Source organism: Alexandromys fortis, unplaced genomic scaffold (genome assembly GCF_014885135.2).
Source record: "Alexandromys fortis isolate MF-2015 unplaced genomic scaffold, M_Fortis_MF-2015_v1.1 scaffold_141, whole genome shotgun sequence".
NCBI classification, from domain to species: domain Eukaryota; kingdom Metazoa; phylum Chordata; class Mammalia; order Rodentia; family Cricetidae; genus Alexandromys; species Alexandromys fortis.
Genome location: NW_026068060.1, coordinates 2,611,089 through 2,633,307, shown reverse-complemented (window position 1 = coordinate 2,633,307; position 22,219 = coordinate 2,611,089). Strand labels below are relative to the sequence as shown.

The window sequence follows — 22,219 nt, the reverse complement described above, 5'->3', positions numbered from 1 at the left end:
GATGAGGGAATGAGTGTGTGTAGCCAGTTCTATCTATTGCTGAGTTCACCACATAAGAATGAATAAACTTTCTACATTATTGATTCATTTTCCTTTTTCAGAAGAAGAAATAATAGAGAATTTATGTGAAATTAAATGTTATAGTTCATATAAAGTTCCCAATATAATACCTGAGCTACAAAAAATAATTAAAGAATGCATCAATAATTATTCTAAAGCTGGTATTTCCCTGATTTATGAATATGAAGTATGATTATAAACACATGAGATTCTAAATGACACTTTGTTTCTTCAGTTTTTGGAGAAACTACTTCCAAAACAAGTGAATATTCCCGAGCCCTATGTCCTTCAACAGATAAAAGCTTACAAAATAATATTGTCAACAAACAGTACTCTGGAGAAATTAATTGCATTTATTATTTAGTATTTTTCTTGTGCACTGTAAATTGAACATTTTTACCTCAGATAGCTCTTTATGTTTTTCAAAATAAAATGGATGCAACAATATAGCTTCTTAGCATGGATACCTTTATCACATTAAAGTACTACAATAACTCTTCAATGCATTAGAATATTATACTTCCACAATGTATTAGAATATTATAATGACCTCATACAATTTTTAGAGCATCAAACCACCCTGGATAGATGACTGTAAAATGAGTTTAAAGCATTGGTGATTTAAGATATTTAAGATACTACAGAAATTAGCATCCTCATGAAATTTAAAATCTTATATATTTACGTCTGGTTGTTATCTCTTAAAAGCCTATTCTTCTCTAATGAGAAGTAGAAACGGAATGGATCTGGAGGGGAGGAGAGATGTGGAGGAACTGGGGGAATTAGAGAGAGGGGAAAATATAATCAGAATAAAATGTATGAAAAAATAATCAATTTTCAATTAAAAGAAAATGTGAAAAAAGACAAACTCATTTTTAATGTGATTTATGCAATGGTGTGAGGATTTTCATTGAATAATATAAAAGAAATTAGAGGAATAGAAATAAAAGTTTGAGGGTAGTACACAATTCTCACTTTTGTGTGATTTAAAGAATGTCTTAAATATTTAAAGGCCAAATGTTTTAGCTGAACTATTCTATATTTTTGAAAACTAAACTCTTTACATTCTTGTATGTGTGTGTATGCAAATGTATGATCTTTGTCTATGAGTGTTGGTACTATACATATGAAAATCAGAAGACAATTTGTGGTTGTCTGTTCTCTCTTTATACCATGTGGGTTCCAGTGATGCGTTTTAGCTTGTCAGATATGGTAGCATGAGTTTGTACCTGTAAAGCCATACCCTTTGTCCAGAAAATTATTTTTCATTGCAAGATAAATAGTTTGAGATGGTTATCGCTATACTTGTAATTCAATCAAAATATGCAGGCAAGTCAAGATAAAATGAAATTTTAAGACTAACAGTAAAAGCAATTATTGAAAGTTTCATTATGAATAATTTTATTTACTGTATTATAATAGTTTGTTTTATTTTTATTTCATAATTTTATCTCTTTTTTCCTAAATAGTTATGGTCAAGGCTGATGTAGTAACTGGAAGCACATAGGAACTGGTAACTTACTAAATAGTCAATCATCTCTTTAGAGTAAAGAGCACTGTTGATCTTAACAAAATTTAATCATTACAAAAATTATTATGTGTAAAATCTTTAGTTACAGATATTTTACTTGTGACTTAGATTCAATTTTCTTCATTATTTTCCTATATTTCTGTTTCTCTCCACAGAAAGCTGACCTCGCAGTTGCTCCTCTGGCTATTACCTATGTTCGAGAGAAGGTCATCGACTTTTCCAAGCCGTTTATGACACTTGGAATAAGTATTTTGTACCGCAAGCCCAATGGTACAAACCCGGGCGTCTTCTCCTTCCTGAATCCTCTCTCCCCTGATATCTGGATGTATATTCTGCTGGCTTACTTGGGTGTCAGTTGTGTGCTCTTTGTCATAGCCAGGTAACATGCTCACTTTTGTGATTTTTTTGGCAATTGTTACCTCTTTTTCTAACTAATAATTGTCAAAAGTCACAATCTACTTTCCTTGCTTTCTTTTGGGGTGCCTTAGATTTACAAACTTCTAAGAATCATATACACTTACTCCATGGACTAGGCTGCCATTTGTGGCAGAAAGCATGCTGGTTGTGTCAGTAAGCTGCAAGTGTGGTAGGTAGACATTAGTACGGTCAAATTCTGAAAGCAGTCCTAATTATTGAAACAGCTTTTTCTGCTTTTAACTAAGATTATAATTGTGCCTCAAGAGTCTGAATTCTACTGCTGCCATAATGAAACTGAAGTCCATTGTGTTTTTGAGTTTTTTACTTTGTGGTAAAAAGTATTAGAATTCAAATGTAGATTTCTGTTAGATAAAAATTCTTATAATCTATGACTATGTGCATTTATGTGCCCGATAGTCAAAATTAAATATGAATTTTTAAAAATTTTGTCACAAAGATTTTTTGAAAACATCTTTGAACTTTCTTTAAATTCTCGGATAAAATCATTTACTTTCCTAGAAGTAGGGCAATACATTTTTCTTTTATAAAAAGAAAAATAAATTATATATACAGCATAAATCTTTATATATTTATATTTTTGATACATTTATACATAATTATCTTTTTTAATTTATTATGTTACCTAACTGTTTAATGTTAAATTTGACTACTTAAGAACATAATAATTTGTATTTGTTTGTACCAAGCAGCTATACAGCAAGTAGGGCTTTTTTTTTCACAGTTCTTTATTCTTCCTCAAAACTCAAATTTAGATTATGAAGTTCAGGATTCTTTAGCTTCTACTTTTTCATGATCCTAGGAAACACAATAAGACATTTGTAGTGTCTTTAGATCAATAACATATTTGTTTAGTAACCAACAAAAGGCAGTGTTTTTTTTTATCCAGAATTAACTAAAGCCTAAAACAGTTTTCAGTCAGCAAATAGAGCAAAGAGAAGCTACTCTACATGAACAAACATTTTTGTGTGTCTTCCCATGTATTCACTTTGCAGCAATGTATATATATATATTGTAAGAAAGGCTCCTAACACCACACTGTCCTGAGAAATTGTGTAGGTATCACTCATGCTAAAGTCTAATAGAACTTCTCTTGACCTCTTGAACTAGACTCGTTTCTTTTCCAGCTGCAGATACATTAACTAGTAAAAGACATTTGGTAGTTATACAAAATTAACAAATAGTTCAAAATACTTATTTAACTCTCCTTTTCTATCAAAATGAGATGTTATGTTGAAGTGTTACTTGTATTGATTAAAAAGATAACAACGTAACTCCCATTGAAAGAAAGAGTTTTCAATTTGAAAATATAAGGTCAGGTAGTATGTCATATTCTATAGAGTTTATGTTTAAGAGAGTTACAGACTATATTTATTATTTGTTATTTAATGAGTGAATTTGAAATGATCCTGCTCTATCTTATTTCTCAAAGAATGAAAAATAATTTACTGAATATCTAAAAAGCAGTACAAAACAAAACAAAAACTTTATCAGAAAGCTCTTAACTATTCTATTAATTAATGTCTGATAATTTATTAAACAATAAGCTCTATTTATTAGTCTTTGAAAGAGTGTCAGGCTATGTCTAAGTTTCCAGAATACTTTTGCTCATCATTACTAATTAAGAGAGCAGAAGAATGTCTAGGTTCAGGTTAATTTCTAATGCAAGCCCCCAATTCAAATGAGTTTGTATAAAAGCAGTTTTTTCCTAGTATGAAAGAAGCTTTGAGATGCAACCCCAGAGGAAATGAAATGGTCTACTGGTAGTAGTTAATTGCCCTTCTAAATCAATAGGAAGTATAATTTTTATTTTGAGTTTAAAATATAGTATTTTGCTTTTACTTATAAGTTAAAATTATATCATACAGAGAGCTGCAATGAATCACTGACATTACTGAAGTCAGTATACATGGTATTTTTATATTTTTATAAAAATACATACTTTATCTCCATTAAATTATAGGAAAAAAAAGGGACACTATTCAGCAATGATGTAGCTCAGTGGCAGGGCACATGCCTAACCTTTGCAAAGCTGAGTTTGGACCCTAACACAGAAAAACAAAGAAACTCTTAGTGCATATCTTAGTTTCCATTATTGTTGCCATGTGATAATATTACTGTGAACAAAACATTAAAAGATAATTTGTTTATTTTTCGCTCACATTAGAGATCACAGCCATCTTGGCTGGAAGTTGAGTCAGCAGAGAATAAAGTAGCTGGTCACACTATGTCTACACATAAAGGATGCCTATGTAGCTTATTGTCTATGTTTTAGCCTGTCCATTATGACAGACCAGGAAATTTTTCTGATGTCTACAATTAGGGAGGGTCTTCCCACAACTATTAATGCAGTCAATACAGTTCCCTACAGGCATGCACATAGGTCAATGTAGTCTGAGTAGTCCTTATTGAAACTTCTTTCCCATCTGACTACTGAGACTGTTAAATTTATAGTTAATACTAAAATATCAATATGTGTGTTATCTTCATTTTAAATCATCCACATTGATGTCTAAACCAACCACTGAGTCTATAACAGAATTCCTACTTATACATTATTGAGATATACCACACTGAAATTTTAAAAATCATATAACACCTAATAAGGAAAGAGAACAACTGACTGAATAATTAAATATAACAAATATTTTAATATTGTCTGAACTTATAATTAATTATTTTTGACCTGTCAAAATTCTAATATTGTTTCTATTCTTATTGAAACAATTTATCTTCTATAACTTTTTACCTACACAGACAAACTTTCAGCTTTCATTCCAGTTGTATCATTAATCATTCTCTCAATTAGTAAAATATTTACTGTATTTAAAATCACACTTATTAGAATATCATAAAACACTAAAAATTTCTTGATGTTTACTAGTTTATTTAACACAGATATGCATGTACATGCAGAAAAATACATATATATATTATTTATTGTATAATAAATATAGCATACACATATATACACACAAACTTTCAGCGATGTAATAAAATATAAAATAATTATCCTATAACTTAGTTTTAAGGATTATGTATTTGAAACTTGTATTCATAAAAATGACTTACATTTTCACACATATATAAAGTTGACTATAAAAAATAAAGTATTAGACAGACTGTCATCAGTCATTTCAGTATCTACTAGATGAATAATCTATTATCATGTTAATAACATTAGTCTTATGAAAACTTTAAGCTAAATATGAATTGATAGCATTCATGCTTTAAAGCTAGATTTTAAAGTATATAATGTTTTTAGTCATTAAAATAACATGGCTTTATTTTTAGTTTACAAAAAATCACACCTACATATACTTTACCAATTTAGTATATTTAATGGTTTCTAAGGGAAAAATGTCTCCGATACTTTTGTGTTGGTTTACTGTGTCATATGGTCTTTATAGACTTATGATTTGTTATTTGTAGCATAATGACACAATCAGCATCCTTCTCTGATTTAGTAGAGAACTTGTTTAGGAGAATATGTAAGGCTGGGATATTGCATTCCAAAGAACAAATGTCCCTGTCCTAAATACCTTAACAGTTTTTCCCGACTGACGAACAGAAAATCTTTTGAGTAACAGTATTCTCTTTTAGTATTTCTCAATCTTATTTGCCATCTTCCTTTCTCATATGCTTTAATCTAGTTAAACAATTAGTGAGAATATAGTCATATAAAAAGGCTGATTAGGGCACCCACCCTATCTATGCATAAGATTTGTTTTTCACCTTGCTTCAAATATTTCCCACATTAGGCAACATAGAATACCAACAATGAGGTATTTATAAAATAGGTTAATTTAAATTCCCATCCAATTAAATTCCCATAGAGAATAGAGGATCTATCTCAAGGACAACTAGAGCTACTGAAATTTCATATATAAGGTTTGTTTTTGATTTTTCATAATTTGTAATACAGATATACATAGTGGATATCAATGCACAAATGAAGGGAATAGTGGTACACACATTTCCCTCCAACAGGATTGATGTTACCTGAACAATTACACACAAAGCTGTTGGTCAGGACATTAGAAAATAAAATGTAAACAAACTTAAAAGAAATGTGATTCATACACTAAATTATTGAGTTTAAAAACCCGTGTCCAAAATGTTCACATCAACAGCTTTGATCATATTTCTGGAGCAGTATGCATTAGCTCTTATATTCTTGTCACTGTGATGAGTAATAACTCATGGACAGTGAAGGACAAATAGGGTATTATGGATAACTGTTTTGGTAGCTGTACAATGGTAAAGAAATTGGCTGGTAGGAAGACTTGTCACATTAAAATAAAATACAAAATTTTCTACATGCCTATACCACCAACTTTCCAACCTCCTACTCAGAAAACAATTTATACCTTACTTTCTGTAACACTGTTTTACGCAAACTATTTTGCTTTTATTTTTAATGTAATGTTTAAGAGAAGGAAACTTTAGGGAGACATTTTTAGTATTTTTCTTCTCATGTAGCACACTTCCTAGAATCTGCATAAAAATTGGCTTTTGGAGAGTACTATTCTAATATGCCTCTTACACACATGGAAAGATAGTTTAAAAGGACCATGTTTTAAGATTTATCTCAATAATATACCTAATGATTAGCACAGAGTCAATCTGAAGACACTTTGAAAGTACACACTGAAATATTTTTTTTTAAGTTGTGAGATTTAATAAGACCACAAAGGGAACATATCCGTATATCTCCAGAGTTCCTTGATCACCCCACTATAAAATTGCACCTCTCTTCAGTGGTCGTGGTTACAAAATGGCCATTGTTGTAAAGTTGATATTGAGTTTTCATGATTTTTAGAAGAATCAAACAAAATGGCACTGAGTGGAATCACCTATGATGAAGATGTTATCTGGGTAATGCAAAGCAATAGCGATCTAGACAGAACTCATAAGTTTATGAGGAGGAGGAGGTGAATTCTATTACTGACATGTAGAAATAAAAATGTTTTTCAATTCTTATAATTTCAGGACAGTAAAATATAGAAATTAGAACAAAACTAACTAATGCAAAGACAATATAAGATTAAAATGATTTTAGCAACATTTTGTAATCAAATACCTATTGGTATTTTGTTTTATTTTATTTTCCCAGTCTTCAGTCTTTATTTCCCTCAGCTTGCATTGTAGACTTTTTTTTTTTTTTTTGTCACACATGCTGGGCAAATGCTCAGCCTCTTATGTACCGCCCAGATAAAAGACTATTTTTTTTCTTTATGGTAAGACAAAATAAAATATAAATGCATGAGAAGACATTTAATAGTCCAGTTTTTCTAATACTGTAGATATATAACTTGCCTTTGTTGTCTATTCTTGACCCAATGACACTGTTGAGTCCAGATGCTCCCAGAAATTTGGCTGCTAACTTCAGGTCACCTTTCAGTGTACACATTTCACAAATGATGTGACAAATGCCTCTGAGAATTATACATGACCTGGAATTACTTGTTTCCATTAAGGAGATACACAATATCTAACTCAGCAAATAAGTAAATTTTTATACAATAAATTCAATTTTTAACACATTGAAGTTTAATGATTATTAAGCTGTTATATTTAAAAATTCAGTATGTAGGATAAAGTACTATCCTTGGTAGTTGCCACTATGCACTCTTACCTCTCATCAGTTAACTCAACTCAGGCTCAGCAAACCATGAACAATACAGCTAAAAATTTGTTTCTCTCCCTTTTCATCTTTTCTAGTCATTCATTCTACTCTGCTCCCCTCCATTCTGCTTCCTTTCATCCCATTCCATTCTGCTCTGCTCTGTTCTATCCAATTCTTATCAAATTTTATTCCTATTCTACTTTATAAAATCCTCTTCCATCCCCCCCCCTTTTTTTTAACTTTGGGAAAGAATCCTTATGGTGAGTCTATTACAATCCAATAAGCTAAAAATGAAGCACACTTTCCACAATTCATATGCTTATTCCACCATGCTCCTTTGTTTCCAAGCATCTCCACGACCTCAGCTGAATGTTCTGTGAAAGGCTGTTCTGAAGCTTTCCCAGAAAACGGCTTGTTCTGTCAGCTTTGAACACAATGCTTCTGTTTTCCCACAGACACTGGAAAAACTTATTCTGTGTGTGTGTGTGTGTGTGTGTGTGTGTGTGTGTGTGTGTGTGTGTGTGTAGGGGAGAGGTTTCTCAGTCACACTAATAAAATTCTTAGTTTTTAGGGAAGACAGTGTCCTTTAGTTTCCTGATTATTAAACAGTTTATTCTTCCAAAGGGAAGGCGGAATTATTATCTGCAACTCTGCTTTGAAACAATTGAGCCTGTGTGGGAGAACCAGGGAAATACCCAAGGAACATATACACTAGTGTTTTTGTTTTCTGTATATTTTTCTGCAATAAAAATTGTGTGCCTCTATATAGCATTTTTTCAAAAGTGTAAATTGTAGTGTGGTAATTTTTAATAGTAAACGTGACTTTTTATTATGTTTCAAAGCTATTGTTTTAATGTCATTATTTTATGTAATGAATTTCCAAGTTACATATTCCCCTTGTGAAGGAAAGTTTTGAAAAAAAAAGAGTATTCTGATAGTATGCAAAAAATAGCTACTTTACACTATGAACCACAGAGATAATCACTTATTTCCCTATTTTAATCAACTGTGGATTTGTAGAATAAAATCATATACACCAGACCCTGTTACCCATCCTTGGCACAGAGGAAATTAAAAGGTTTTTTTCTCTCTTTTTAAAGTTCTGACTTGTTATTACAGAAAGGTTTTCTTAAAGAGAGTGCAGTTACATAGATACATAGGTTGATTTAATCAACAGCATTAATAATCAAATGACTTTTAGCAGCTATTGCTCCTTTCTCAGCAGTCAGAGTTAAAAGGCAACACAATAACACACAGTGTCAGACTTTCTGTATATTTTCCATCTTTATATGGCTTTTTTATTCATCTGTTTCTTTTTAAGGACTTTATCATATTTCTTTTCTTTCCCAAACCTATGTATATTTTTAAATACACTGTATGACATTTAGAGGTGATTTTTTTTTGTTCATCTGAGTCTGTCTTTACTACATATCTCTACCTTTTTGTGATCTCATGAGTCTTTAATCTGCTAAGCAGAATGGCTAGGATTAAAGCTATGGCTGTTATTGCTGGCTCTCTCCCATTCCTTGGCTTCCTGAGAGTCTAGCTTCGTGATAGAGGTAGTAGTATACGATACAAACTTATTGACACAACTCTGTAGTTTCTAGGTCCTTGCCACAACCAAGAAGCATGACAATGATTGCTCATAAACATCATTTAAGTGTTTGGTAGCAGGGCCTCTTAAAAGAGACATTTTTTTATGCTAACACTGAGTTATGAAGCCTCTCTTAAAGGAGATACCACTGCACGCCTCAAGCAAAAAGAGTCTTCCCAAGAAGTTGCTGCTATCAAGAAATCATGCTTGACTCTGTTCTTTTGTGTCTAGAATCCATTCACAAGATCTCTCAGGTTTTATGTGGATGTAATTGCCTCACATTATGTGCCATTTGTAGATGGAAGTTCTACATCACCTGATCCTGCAGCCGCTAAGTTCCAAATGAGCACAAAGAGACATTAAAATGTGTTTGCACTCTTACCTCAGGTTTATTACTAACTAGATATCACGACTTAAATTGACCCGTAATTCCTATCTATGTTTAGACACATGGCTTATTCCCTTTTTCTTATAATGTATTCTCATCATATTTCCTCTGCATCTGGCTGCTGAGTGTAAATCTGCATTTTCTCTCCCAGAATCTTATAGTCTAGTAGTCCCTCCTATTCTTTCTACCTTGCTATTGACCAATCAGCATTTTATTAAAGCACTATGAGTGACAAATCTTTACAGCGTAGAAGAGCATTATTCCACAGCCATAAAGGTTAAAATATATATTCAGAATATTCAACACCTAGACAAAGAACTCAGTAAAACATGAAGCCTTATTTACCTGTGCTCTGGACATCCTAGCATTCCCTCTTTAAAAGTCATTGCTTTCATTTGGTAAAAGAATAGCAAGATTTGTGAAACACTAGGGAGAATAAAATACATTTCACATTTTGATCCCCCCCATAATTTATGTATATGAGAGAAATTTCCTCAATATTAAATGAAAACAAAAAGAAAACAACTGTGGTGATTTATGACTTTATTTCTTCATGTTAAATGAAATAATGTTCTCTCTCCAAATTATTAATGAGTAGGAGATACAGCATCATCAGCCAGTACAACTTCATTCATTAGAGCATGCCACAGCACCTTAATTGCTATAATTTTTTACATTCCATTACATAATTACATCATTCAAGTTGAATTGTTTTCATATCAATCCTGTTGAGTGTGTGTATATGAAAGTACAGAAATTAGCTTTTTATTCTTTATGATAAAAACTTTTTTAATGAAGTAATTTCACATATCCACATTTTAAAACTAGAATGAATATATTTAACCTAGTGTGTATTGAATTTCAATTTTTATTTTTAATGCTTTTAATTTTCATAAAGCATAAGTGTATATATTTTTTCAGCCTAGACTTTAAAGGTTTTTTTTTGTTATTTTAGTAAAGATATATGACCCTAAATTAATTATTGAAAAAAATCTATTTTTTCCTGTCATACTCCAAGATGATAAAATAAGATGAATTGACTTAAAACAGATTTTCCTATTAATTAATGCATTTAATATTTGAAGCAAAGGTGAAATGGTAGGTTTTCAATGTTACTGGCATGATAAACATTATAAACAGTTGGGCTACAACTGTCATCTAAGTTGGTTCAGAATATGCACCTGAATATTATTTTAACCTAATAAAATTAGGTAAGTGTTTCCTGGCTTCCCTTACTATTATTGGTGTTCAAATTGGGGGTGGGGGGTGGCTGGCTTCAATATAAATTTATTGAATTGTTCCTCTGAGATATGATTTGGAAACAATAAAGAAAACCTGAATTTTGTTTATTGATGGATATATACAAAAGAATACAAAAGAGAGTCCCACTCCTAGAAATATGTTCATTGTAAAATGTTCATATTCCTCTTATTTTATATTACAAATATTCATATTATTCAGTTTTAATTAGGGTTTGAAATCATTTGAACTAGTAAGATTTGAAAGCTATGTTTCAAATCTACTTTTGGAGAACTTAAAAATATTCATTTTGGTAGTTAATTTGGATAATATAGATTAAAATAAATATTTGATTTCTAAACATACTTCAGTTGTCTTAAGAACTATATTGTATACACATTGTAAATAATACATTAAAACATTTTATTTGTTGATACAGTATACTATATTTCAAGACATTTCTAACTTTTTAAGTTAAAAGGCAGAAAGCCCATAAATAAAAAATTGTGAAAGTTTTACAAAAATAAATTTTATAGTTAAAATATTAGTAAGTGAAGAAATTATGTACTTTATATGTTTATGCTTGTTAATGTTTAATATTTCCTGTAATCCTGATAACATCAGTTAAATCATTTTAAATACTTAAATCAAGCATTTATATAAGACGTATTCTGTCTTTTGAGTGCCTATTTTTTTTATAAAAAAGGTATAATTGGTTTCATGTTTCAGTATAGATAACTCATTGGTAGGCAGCCAACCTTGACTTACTGTGTTACAAACTTTTAGCATGCATATTGCGGGCTAACTACCTTTCTCTGATTTATAAGTATAAAAGAAACATTTTAAATATAATATTGCTGTTTGTGTTATTTAAACATTTAACATTTAGTATCTATATTCAAAATATAATTAACTGAGGTAGAAATAAAACTTTGTAGGATAAATTAATTTTTATAATGCAACATTGAAATCTGAGCCATTTTCCTGCTAATTCTCAATTTAAAGCCACTCTTATATGAATAAAATTGTACAGTTGAGTAGTTGGTAGCCATCTAATGGGGTAACATGAAAACTATTATATAATTTAAAAAGTATATTCTAATTTTCAGAATACAATGAATTTTTCTTTCATGTTGAAATTTGTAAAAAAAATATTTAATGGCAACAAATATTATTACAGTATTTTTTGCATAATATATAGATAGTTATAATAAATATTTTTAAATTCACAAAATAAAAAGAAACCTCAGACAAATTAAATAAATCACATATTGCTATATAGTATTATCTACTTTCAATGTATTAGTATACTAATCAGTTTATTATTGAAGGTAATTTTCTACAAGTTTTACATTTAAGTAGGAGTCTTCAGAAAGTGCTACATTTCAATGATACTCATTATTTTATTATGTTTCTTCATTATCCATAATTTAATTTTGTTTTCATCAATGCATTACAAATCAGTTGATATTATCACTTATCATTTCATTAAGCTCTTATCCATTTATAGAATCTAAATAATATGTTCTATAGCATATTATTACAATGTTTATATAAAGTAATCCTGGCACTTCATACCTATAAATAATGACTTTCTGGCACTAAAGTTACCAACCGATGTCAATGTTAAGTAATTTAAAATGTATTTAAAGGCTTAGCTTTAAATGTCCTATTTTCTCAGGAAGATTGTATGGTTTTTACAAACATACAGATAATTTATATACCCTATGTCAATGAAGGAGTGTCTGTTTTGCATAACTAGCCTTCAGCTTGCCACTCAAATACATTTCTAGAGAAAGGAAAAGAACAGGTCCCACAGGGGATTGCAGTTGCCCAGGCTAAAAATGTTAACGCATAGCTGTGCTGAACATGCAAGAGGCATATTTAGAAAACAATTAGGAAGCCTAGAGCCTTGAAACATGGCAAAAGAATTGAGGTTTATCAAGTTATAGGAAGCATTTCTAAACTCAAACATCAATCCTGCCATTATGACAGTAATTTTGATATCTAATGAAATATCAAAGTGTTTTATAAAGATAAATGCTTGTGAAAATGTCTGTGAATAGTGGAAAAGTTGTCATAAATAATTGAGGTATTTGATTTCAATAGCTGTGGTTGTTTATGGTTTACCACTTGTTGAGCTCTTTTCAGTGAAGAAGTGCTTCCTTACTGAACAGTTTTAAATCATGACACACTCTCCCTAATTATAAATTTAGTAAATTATTTTAAGAGTAGTATATTTTTCTACGATAGTAACCTTATCAAAAAATTGATAGTTGATCTCTGGAAGCTTAGCAATAGGTTCAGAACCTGTTTTGTTTATTTGTTTGTTTGTTTATTTTTTTAAATGGTTTCACTGTGGTTAAAAGGAAACCTGACAAAATAGTTATTTAATTAAGTGTGTGTTTGTTTGATTGCTATTAATACAGAAAGATTTTAAAAATAAACTAATTTTAAGCCTTTTGGAATGTGTTAATGGCAGCACTATCCTTACAGTTATGGTTTCAGCTTCATAATTACAAGATGTCTACTGGAATACCAGATATCATCTAATTCTCAAACCTAAATAAAGAACAAAACACAAAAGACACAGAAGAAAAAATAGGGTATTGGGAGTAGAGTTACAGAGGACTGTAGCCACCATCCAGTTGATGGACTCAAACCAATGTTAAGAGCATTCAGTGCACTTAACCACTGAGCTATCTCTCTATCCCAAGATATTGTCTTTTTTTTTTTAATTAGGAAGAAAGGCTTCCATTATTTATGCCTTTATATCTAGAATTATTTAGGGCACAGTGTGAGCCTAAGGTTTTGTGGATCAACAACCTGATAATCCCATGAGGTATGTTCTGGGCAGTGACTGCTACAGGTGTTTACGGAACAGCAAAATCATTTTCAGACAGTTGCCTCATCTGGCCTTGAGTTGACCTGAAGCTCAATCTCTCCTCATTGTGCTGCCTCAGTCTCTGAAGTGTTAAGAATTATAGCATAAATAAAAGTTTATATTCTTAGTTGAGAATTTATCAAGTTTGAGTGTCACTCTAATATCTTGAATAATTATATAAAAATTACTCAGTGTTAGAGAATGTAATTCTTTGATATGGAATATTTTGAGATAACAATATTTTCCCAACTTTTTATAAGTCATGAAGATAAAAATTGTTAAATATAATACCTTCTATACTAATTAATGTATTGTGACATATAATAGAATAGATTTTACTAAAGAGCAGATGTCAAATAATTTCACCTATAAGAAGAGGGAAAGAACTCTGTGACCAAATAAAATCAAACAGTCTATGTTTTGATTCTCCTGAGATTCACTATTGACAACTGGATATCATACAATAAAGAAGTCAATTAACTTAACCAACTTTTTCTGATGCTTCCATTTTGGAATGTTTTCCATCAATCTAAACTTTCTATAACAAGTCAATATGAATCAAAATGACTGCAAATCTAATGACTAGACTTATAGACTAGGAAAGGGCTGAGAAAACTAAGTACAATTCTAAGAAACAATGGGAAAAATGAATATCATCAAATAGATAAAATACTAAGGGGCATAAATAAGTAACATAATGTTCACCAAATCTTTGAATATAACTATGTTATTTAATAATACAAAGAATTAAACTTTTGAATAACCTTAAAGCAAAAAATCTAGAATGACAGGTATGGTTTATTAATAAGATCTAAATGAAGTGTGACATTTAGGAGAACTGAATTACATGTCAAAGATAAGTAATTTGCTATTTCATAACATAATATCCTCTGAGGTTCTAAATTCTTAACTAATGAATAATTTTAAATATATAATTAATAATGTTAAATGTATATATATACATATATATTTGTATAAATATATAGAAGTTTTAACAAATATAACAGCCCAACACAAGTCAAGCAATCATATAACTAAAGACAGACTAATGAAGGCATGCAACACAAAGCAAGAATTAGCCATCAGGAGAATTTTTTTTTTTTTCAGTAAGAAGTAAGGTTAAAGCCTAGAGTCTCAAACTACAGGAAGGACTTTAACAATGTGACTGACATTTGATCCCTCGTTTTTAAACCATAAATAGAAATAATATGGTTGTTAAGTCCATTTGAATCTTTTTCTTTTCTTACTCTGTGAGACATATATGAAGCAGGATTTCTGAATATCTCTGTTATTATCCTGCTGTCCTCATTTTGGCAATTTTTCTCAGCATTTCATTTTTTTGGTAAATGTTGCTATTTGGTATGGATCTGTTTAAATATTTGACAGTTTCAAAATTTTATATTATCCTACATTGTCTATAAATAAGCATGAAGAAATGGTACATTGAATAAGTATTTTTCTGTGATTTTTAGTTGTATATTTGTATATTTACATACCTATTTATAAAAGTTGATATTTACTATCTTTCCCAGAGCCTTGTAGTTATGAAAATGCCCTTGTCTATATTACTATGAATAAAACAAAATTGTTTCATTAATTACCCCATTGCTAGATAAGATATGATTAATATAATTGTTAATTAAAATATTATTTTTCAGGAATTATTTTACCATGTAACCGCAGAAAAAGGTTAGCAGAAGGCAAACAAATGCATAAATAATAAACTTAAGGAGAATTAGAAAATAATTTTTTAAAAATATTTATTTATTTATTTATTATGTATACAATATTCTGTCTGTGTGTGTACCTGTAGGCCTGATGAGGGCAGCAGACCTCATTACAGATGGTTGTGAGCCACCATTTGGTTGCTGGGAATTGAACTCATGACCTTTGGAAGAGCAGGCAGTGCTCTTAACTGCTGAGCCATCTCTCCAGCCCCCTAGCATATAATTGTATAAGATTATATATATATATATTTCATTCAGTTCACTGTATATAATCGACAGAGCGTAGTGTTGACAGAGCCTATATATTCATATGAGAGTAATTCTTTGAAAAGACAATTAGAAATAAAATGTGGACTGCAGACATTAATGTAGAAGCAGAAATACCCTAATTAAGAAGAATGTCTCTATATGTGACAGTTTGGTATCTTGGTCCGTCCTGGAAATGGGAGCAGTGGCTGCCCTGATGCTTTGATTGACACCTGGAAACCTATTCCTCAGGCTGGATAGTCTTGTCCACCCTGAATACGGTAGTAGGTGCTTAATCTTACAGCAGCTTGATATGCCTTGCTTTCCTGAAGTACAGAGGAGGCCTGCCCCTTTCTGAGTCAATAGGGAAGAGGGGTGGATTGAGGAGATGTCTTGGGGAAGTAAGGGAGTGAGAGGAGGAGAAGAGGGAGAGGAGGCTGCAGGTTGGAATGTAAAATTAATTAAATAAAAAAAGAATATCAAACACATATAAAAACCTTTGTAATTTTTAAATACAGGTTTACTGGCTTATGTGTCCAGGAAGCACAACCCTAGCATAGAGTTCTTGTTTGACACAGAAATAGCAGTGAAAAGTTGTAATAAAATTTCATAAGTAAAAACAGCCTAATTAATTAATATTTTGGTAAATAATTACCAGAAACTATACAATGTGTAAGAAAAGCCATTTATTAGTATCCAGGTGCACAAATGCTGCTACCAATGTAAAAGTAATTTCTATGGCAAATGATTTTGTAAACTCTTTTGAAGAGTCCTAAACTGTGGAACAACTATTTATAAATACAATTGTTAATATGATATTTTAGATCTTTCTATAAAGAAGTGCAGGAATAAATAATTTGAATCCTTTAAATATAATAAGAGATTTGTGTGGAAGGTTTATGTATGTCAAACGAAGAAGATGGGGTGATTTTTTTGCAAGATCTCTTGTAATTCAGGAAACAAATCTGTTAAAACATGTTAAAGCAGCCTAGCTGTTTTATGAAACAGATAGTCAATCTATTGCAAAAAATATTTTGAGAAATTAAAGTTAAAGGACTGATAACAGAGAAATGAACAGCCACAGATGGCCTTCTTGGCCTGGTTTCATGAACGCGGTTCCTGTTTCACTGGATGGGGAGAAGTAAAGCTTCTTAATACGAATGAAAAAAAAGAAAAATGCTCTTGTTAAAATATATGAAGTATCTCTGTTGACTTTTTGAAAGATAAATACTAGTAATGTGTTTACATGTGTGTCCATGCACTCATTTATAGACAATAACTGCATTTGCATGTGGACATAGAATTTATATACATAAAACTGAAACTGTTGATATATCAAGGCATATTCTTTTTTCATTAACAAAACAAATGCTATTAGTCTTTGTAAGAAATATTAATAAAATATTCACAATCACATAAACCTAATATAGAGAAATACTGATAAATTTATTCTAACTATAATGGAAATTTTTACAATTTAAAAACCATAAACAGATAAATAATACTGTTTAAAATAATTTATTCAACAATTCTCTAATTAGATATCCTAAAACTTTTAAATATATTATTATAGAATCTGAATATTTAAAAATAATTTAAATATTGGCTTTATTATTTTCACAGATTAAGAGACAAATTTATTAGATATTATCAGCAATTTATTTTCTATATTAGAGAACAGAAGATGTGATTATATTCTAATGTACTAATATGCTTCATATGCTATTTGCATCCAATTTTTATCTCAAATGTTTACTTCCAAATGTGTAGGTAAATAGAGAAAATCCTAAAATATTTGCATAAAATAATAATTTACAATGTGTTTGATTGTTGTGTTAATTAAAATAATTTAAAAAGTTTATCTCCTTAATAAATACATGCAAGTTTTGTAAAATACTAAATTTAATATTTCTAGAGAAGAGAACAAATAGAGACATACAGGCAGAGACCCAGACAGACAGAGAGACAGAGACCGAGAGAGAGACAAAGAGGATTTTGTGATCCAGTTTCCCAGAACAAAAGTTAGTTGAATTTTTCTGTAGGCAACCGATTAAATTGTATGGGCACTTAGCAGCACTATGAACTGGAAAATGCCTGACAGAGCTAAACTTCTTCTGTTTTATCATTAAAAAAAAAAGAATTCTTTTATTATTATTTTCAGAACAGGGGAAAGCACAATACACCTTTTAAACAGCTTTTTTGGTTCTTGTTACTTAACATTCCAGAGTGTGAAAAGGATTCCCTGTCACTCCTACATTTCCGTGAGCCCTCAGTGTTTACATGCCCTGCTTCCCCTTCATGCTCAAGGATTAAGGTATCAACAGTGATTACCAGCGGTGGGAGAGCTGTGCCTGAAAGAACAGAATAATGGCTCAGACTCTCCTCTCTCTTTGCACAGTGAAAGCTGTTCTTTCATTCATAGCCAAGATTCTGCTAATGGGTGGGTATTACTGTCCACACTCTGTAGTCTCCTGAAGATGTTTGTTGTTTCTTAGTCCTTCTGAGCCACTGCCAGCTACTTTCAGAAATTTTTCTTTTTCTTGAACTTTTAGAAAATATTTTGTGGTCCCCTAGTTATTTTATGCAGTTTACAGTGAGTCCATGATCAAGCAGTTGTCTAAAGTTAATATTTTCCTCTCCTATAAATGAAAATATATCTTATGGGGGAAATTCCAACTGATTTCACCAGTCCTCAAGTATGGGAACTTAAGTGTTACACAGTCATTCTCCCTTTATTTTATTTTAGCCTATTGGTTGTTCAGGCATTTGATTTACTGTTTAGAGAAAAATTTTGCTGGATATAATAGAAAAATGTTATGGTTCTTAAGCTATTTTATTATCTTGAAATTTAAGACAATAAGATTTATGCCATCAATACTTGAAGAAAATACTCTGCCTTGAAAATGTTCACAGACAACTAAGCAGATAACCCGGGTTTAAGACAAATACTGTTTAACAAAGTTTCAAATATCAGCTACCTAATGATATCAATTTTTAGCACTTACATAGAAAAATCAAAATGAGAACAGATAACTATTGCCTCATTTTATAAGCATTATATTTATATATTATACATAAGAAACTTCATGTGTTTTTTAGTGGGAAACATTATTGTAATTACTCAGTAAGAATGCAACTCTACTCTGAGTGTTCAACATGTCTTGTGCCAAATCCTCTAAGTAACACTGAACAAAGTGTTAAAGGATTTTATTTTTTAGCTTGTAGATATTAAGTGATGTAGCATTATTTATTAAGCACTTGATTATTTCCAGTATTACTCTAATGTTGCAAGAGATACAAAATTATAGTGGCATGCATACAGCCTTCCTTTAAAGGGTCTATTATACAACTATGTAAATTAGTAATAAACATAATAATAAAATGCTATTAAATATACCATAATAGAAAGAGCATTTGAAATGGTGAAGTCTAAAATAAACAGCATATTTTCCATTTAAAAGGCTAACCATCCAATAGATAAATTATCCTTAAAGTATAAGTAGGATATTAATTAATTCTGTTGGAAGAAAGAAAAATCAACAATAGTGTGGAGGTGTTTTATAAATTCTATGTGACAATCTAATATGAATGTAAATTATGAGTTATTTATTGGTTTGTTTGGAGAATTCATAGATGTAATAATCACTACCATGACAGCTTTTACGGGCTTAAAATTTGGAGAGAATGTTATAAGAGATGAAAAGATAAAACTGAGTTTCAGTAGATTTTTAATTAAATAATGAAAGAATCATAGAGTATGGGAATATTTTATTAATACCCATATGTAGGGTAGAACAAAAGAAACATACATAAGGGACTCAAGGGCATTTGGTAGAAGGTCTTCAAGGCCCAAAATAATATTGTAGGAATTAGTCTGTTATGAAATAGAGAGCAGAAAATGCCCCCAAGTCACTCTGAAGAGCAAATTCAGGTGGCAAACCGAATACAAGATAATGGCAAAAGCAGACAGGTGACGGAGAACTGTCTCTTGAATTGTTAGAAGATGCTTGGATTAACTGTAGAACTGATTTCCTACACAGATAGCCATCATTTATGCTACAGATAATGGTAAGTTGTGGGAAGCCTGGGTGTGATGTATGAAAGTTTATTAAAGTTGTTGAGATATCTCACAGCAAGGTAGAAATTTTAAACAAAATACTAAAGTGCAGGCTATTTTTAGCATTATATTCTATTTGGCCCCAAGCCAATAAACCTCTACATTGAAAAAAGACCAAAAGGGCAGGCTATATGATGCCATAAATGATGACTGCTTTAAAAGTTGACAATACCTACAGTGTGGAATTGAGTTCTGAGTAGAAAGTTGCCATACTTGTATCAGGAATATCTTAATATAGAGCTAATATGCTAGACTACTGTCAATTTCCTCATTCATATGCTACCAAGAGTATATAAATGACAGTTAATTTTTATGTGCTTTGAGGTCTATTTTATTGAACAAAGTACAGTTACGTTAACTTTTGTTTATTTAATGGAAAATTACTTTATAAACTGGTGTGTTATTATTTCCTAGGTTATATAATATTTCTTATTTTTTCAATTTTTCTTGTCACTTTTTCTTAATCATAATCCAACTTCATTCAACCTCCTCATTTTAATTTTATGCAATGAAACTGTCTGCATCTTAGCATAGAAGACACAAACAGCCTTAATAAATATGCTGCCCATTAATAATTTGGAAAGCACTTGCAGTAAATTGTACCTACAGAATTATATTTTCAGAAACTCTTGAAAGTGCCTGGAATTTAACTGAAGGGCGTGCACATGCTAGGCAAGTATCCTACTATTAAGCTCCAGTCTAGCAAAGAAAATATTTCTTAATATAGGCAGGGACAAGTTAAAAATTTTACATAGGCTTCTTTGTCTCACATTCAGGTGCATACACAATTAATGCATACAAATTTAGTTCCTTTTATAATTGAATGAATTTGAGGTATTTTTTCATATAATAAGAATGCTGGATACATAATCTTAGCTGATTTCAAATACCAGTCATCCTTACTTCTGAAAATGAATTTATTTAAGAACATATAAACTATTAGCTAAGAGCTGAATACAATATACATTTTATGGCTAATTAGGGTTCAGAAATCAAATCAATAGAAAGAAGAAAATACAAAAGTAAAAAAATAAAATGTACATATAAAATAACACTTGCCTCATATAAGAATATTATAGCCATGAAGCAATTTCTGAGAATCAGTTTCATGTGGTAGTGTAGCTGTTTGCCGAAGAAAAACATTTATTTTGTTTAAAATCGAGCAAAGACTGTTCTAGTACATTTTGTTTCTTTAACTCAGTAGCAAAGTAATATGCATTAATTGTACAGACTTAGCCTGGAGGAGGCAAGGGTATTTTCACAAGCTTCATGTGATGGTCTTTTGGTGTGTGTACTAACAGCTCATGTGATTGACTGTGCTTGTAGTGTGTACAACAGCAGTACATGTAACTGTGTTTTGGCATGTGTGATGGTACTTGTAGCTTTTGTACCAGCAGCTCAGGTGAAATGATGTGGTTTGTAAACCAGCAAATTTGGCAGATGTCTGATATGGTGCTTTCCCTAGAACTTTTGACATTATGATTGTTAATTTGCTAGAGTAGAAACAAAATATTTCATGTTAATTCATATTTTTTCTGAGAAGTTATTTATAAAAGCTTTTGCCACATTAACAGCCTGTCCTAAAGGGTATTTTTTTTAGTCCAACAATTTGTTAATTCCTTTAATAAGCCTTATTTTCCTAATTACACTATGATGATTCTCTAACATTTTAGACTACCAATTCATAATGTATTCAATGAGTGACTTTTACTGAGCATATAAAGAAGAAATATTCTATCTCATGTGCAATGCTCTATCTCATTTTTATAATTCAGGAAAAAAGAGATAAATAAAGAAAATAATATTAAACTAACTTTAGAGTTCAGATGAAAAATAATATTCCTTAAAGAATTCATGGTCAGGGAGCTAACTCATAGGCAAAGATATTCTCTTTCAAACCAGTTTGATCACCGAGTTTTATCCCTGGGTGTCATATGGTAGTGAGAGGGAAACTACTCTCACATATTTTTCTCCAACTTGCATACAAATTATATGGCACACTTGAGACCAGACACACACACACACACACACACACACACACACACACATCAAAATTAAAAATGAGTACTTCAAATATATGTATAATTATTTAAGTTTACAATTTGAGCCTATGTATTATTAGACCACTTATCATAGTAAATGAAAAAAATAAACATTTGTTTTATAATATTTTTAAAAGAAAGCTGGATGTCACCTAATGCACTTACTAATTTAAACACAGTCTTTTCACAAATGTTTGTGTTTTTACTGTGGCCTGATGATATCCGAGATGCAATTGCAAATTTTAATTTGTGGAGGATTTGGCTCCACAAAATCCACTATGCAAACGCACTAAAAGGTGTCTTCTGTTCTAAGTGAAAGTGGACTCA

At 30.7% G+C, this 22,219-nt stretch overlaps 1 protein-coding gene across 4 annotated transcripts in view; it reads left to right on the top strand.

Moving 5' to 3' along the window:
* The window catches only part of Grik2 (glutamate ionotropic receptor kainate type subunit 2), a 600,544-nt gene that overhangs the window by 449,732 nt on the left and 128,593 nt on the right, over positions 1 to 22,219 (top strand). For 3 of the 4 annotated variants that reach the window (XM_050120166.1, XM_050120163.1, XM_050120164.1), the window contains exon 12: positions 1,747 to 1,970. In XM_050120166.1, coding sequence (XP_049976123.1) covers positions 1,747 to 1,970 — 224 coding nt within the window. Of the gene's footprint in view, positions 1 to 1,746; positions 1,971 to 22,219 lie in introns of those variants that run through there. The other variant, XM_050120165.1, reaches the window with a different exon arrangement.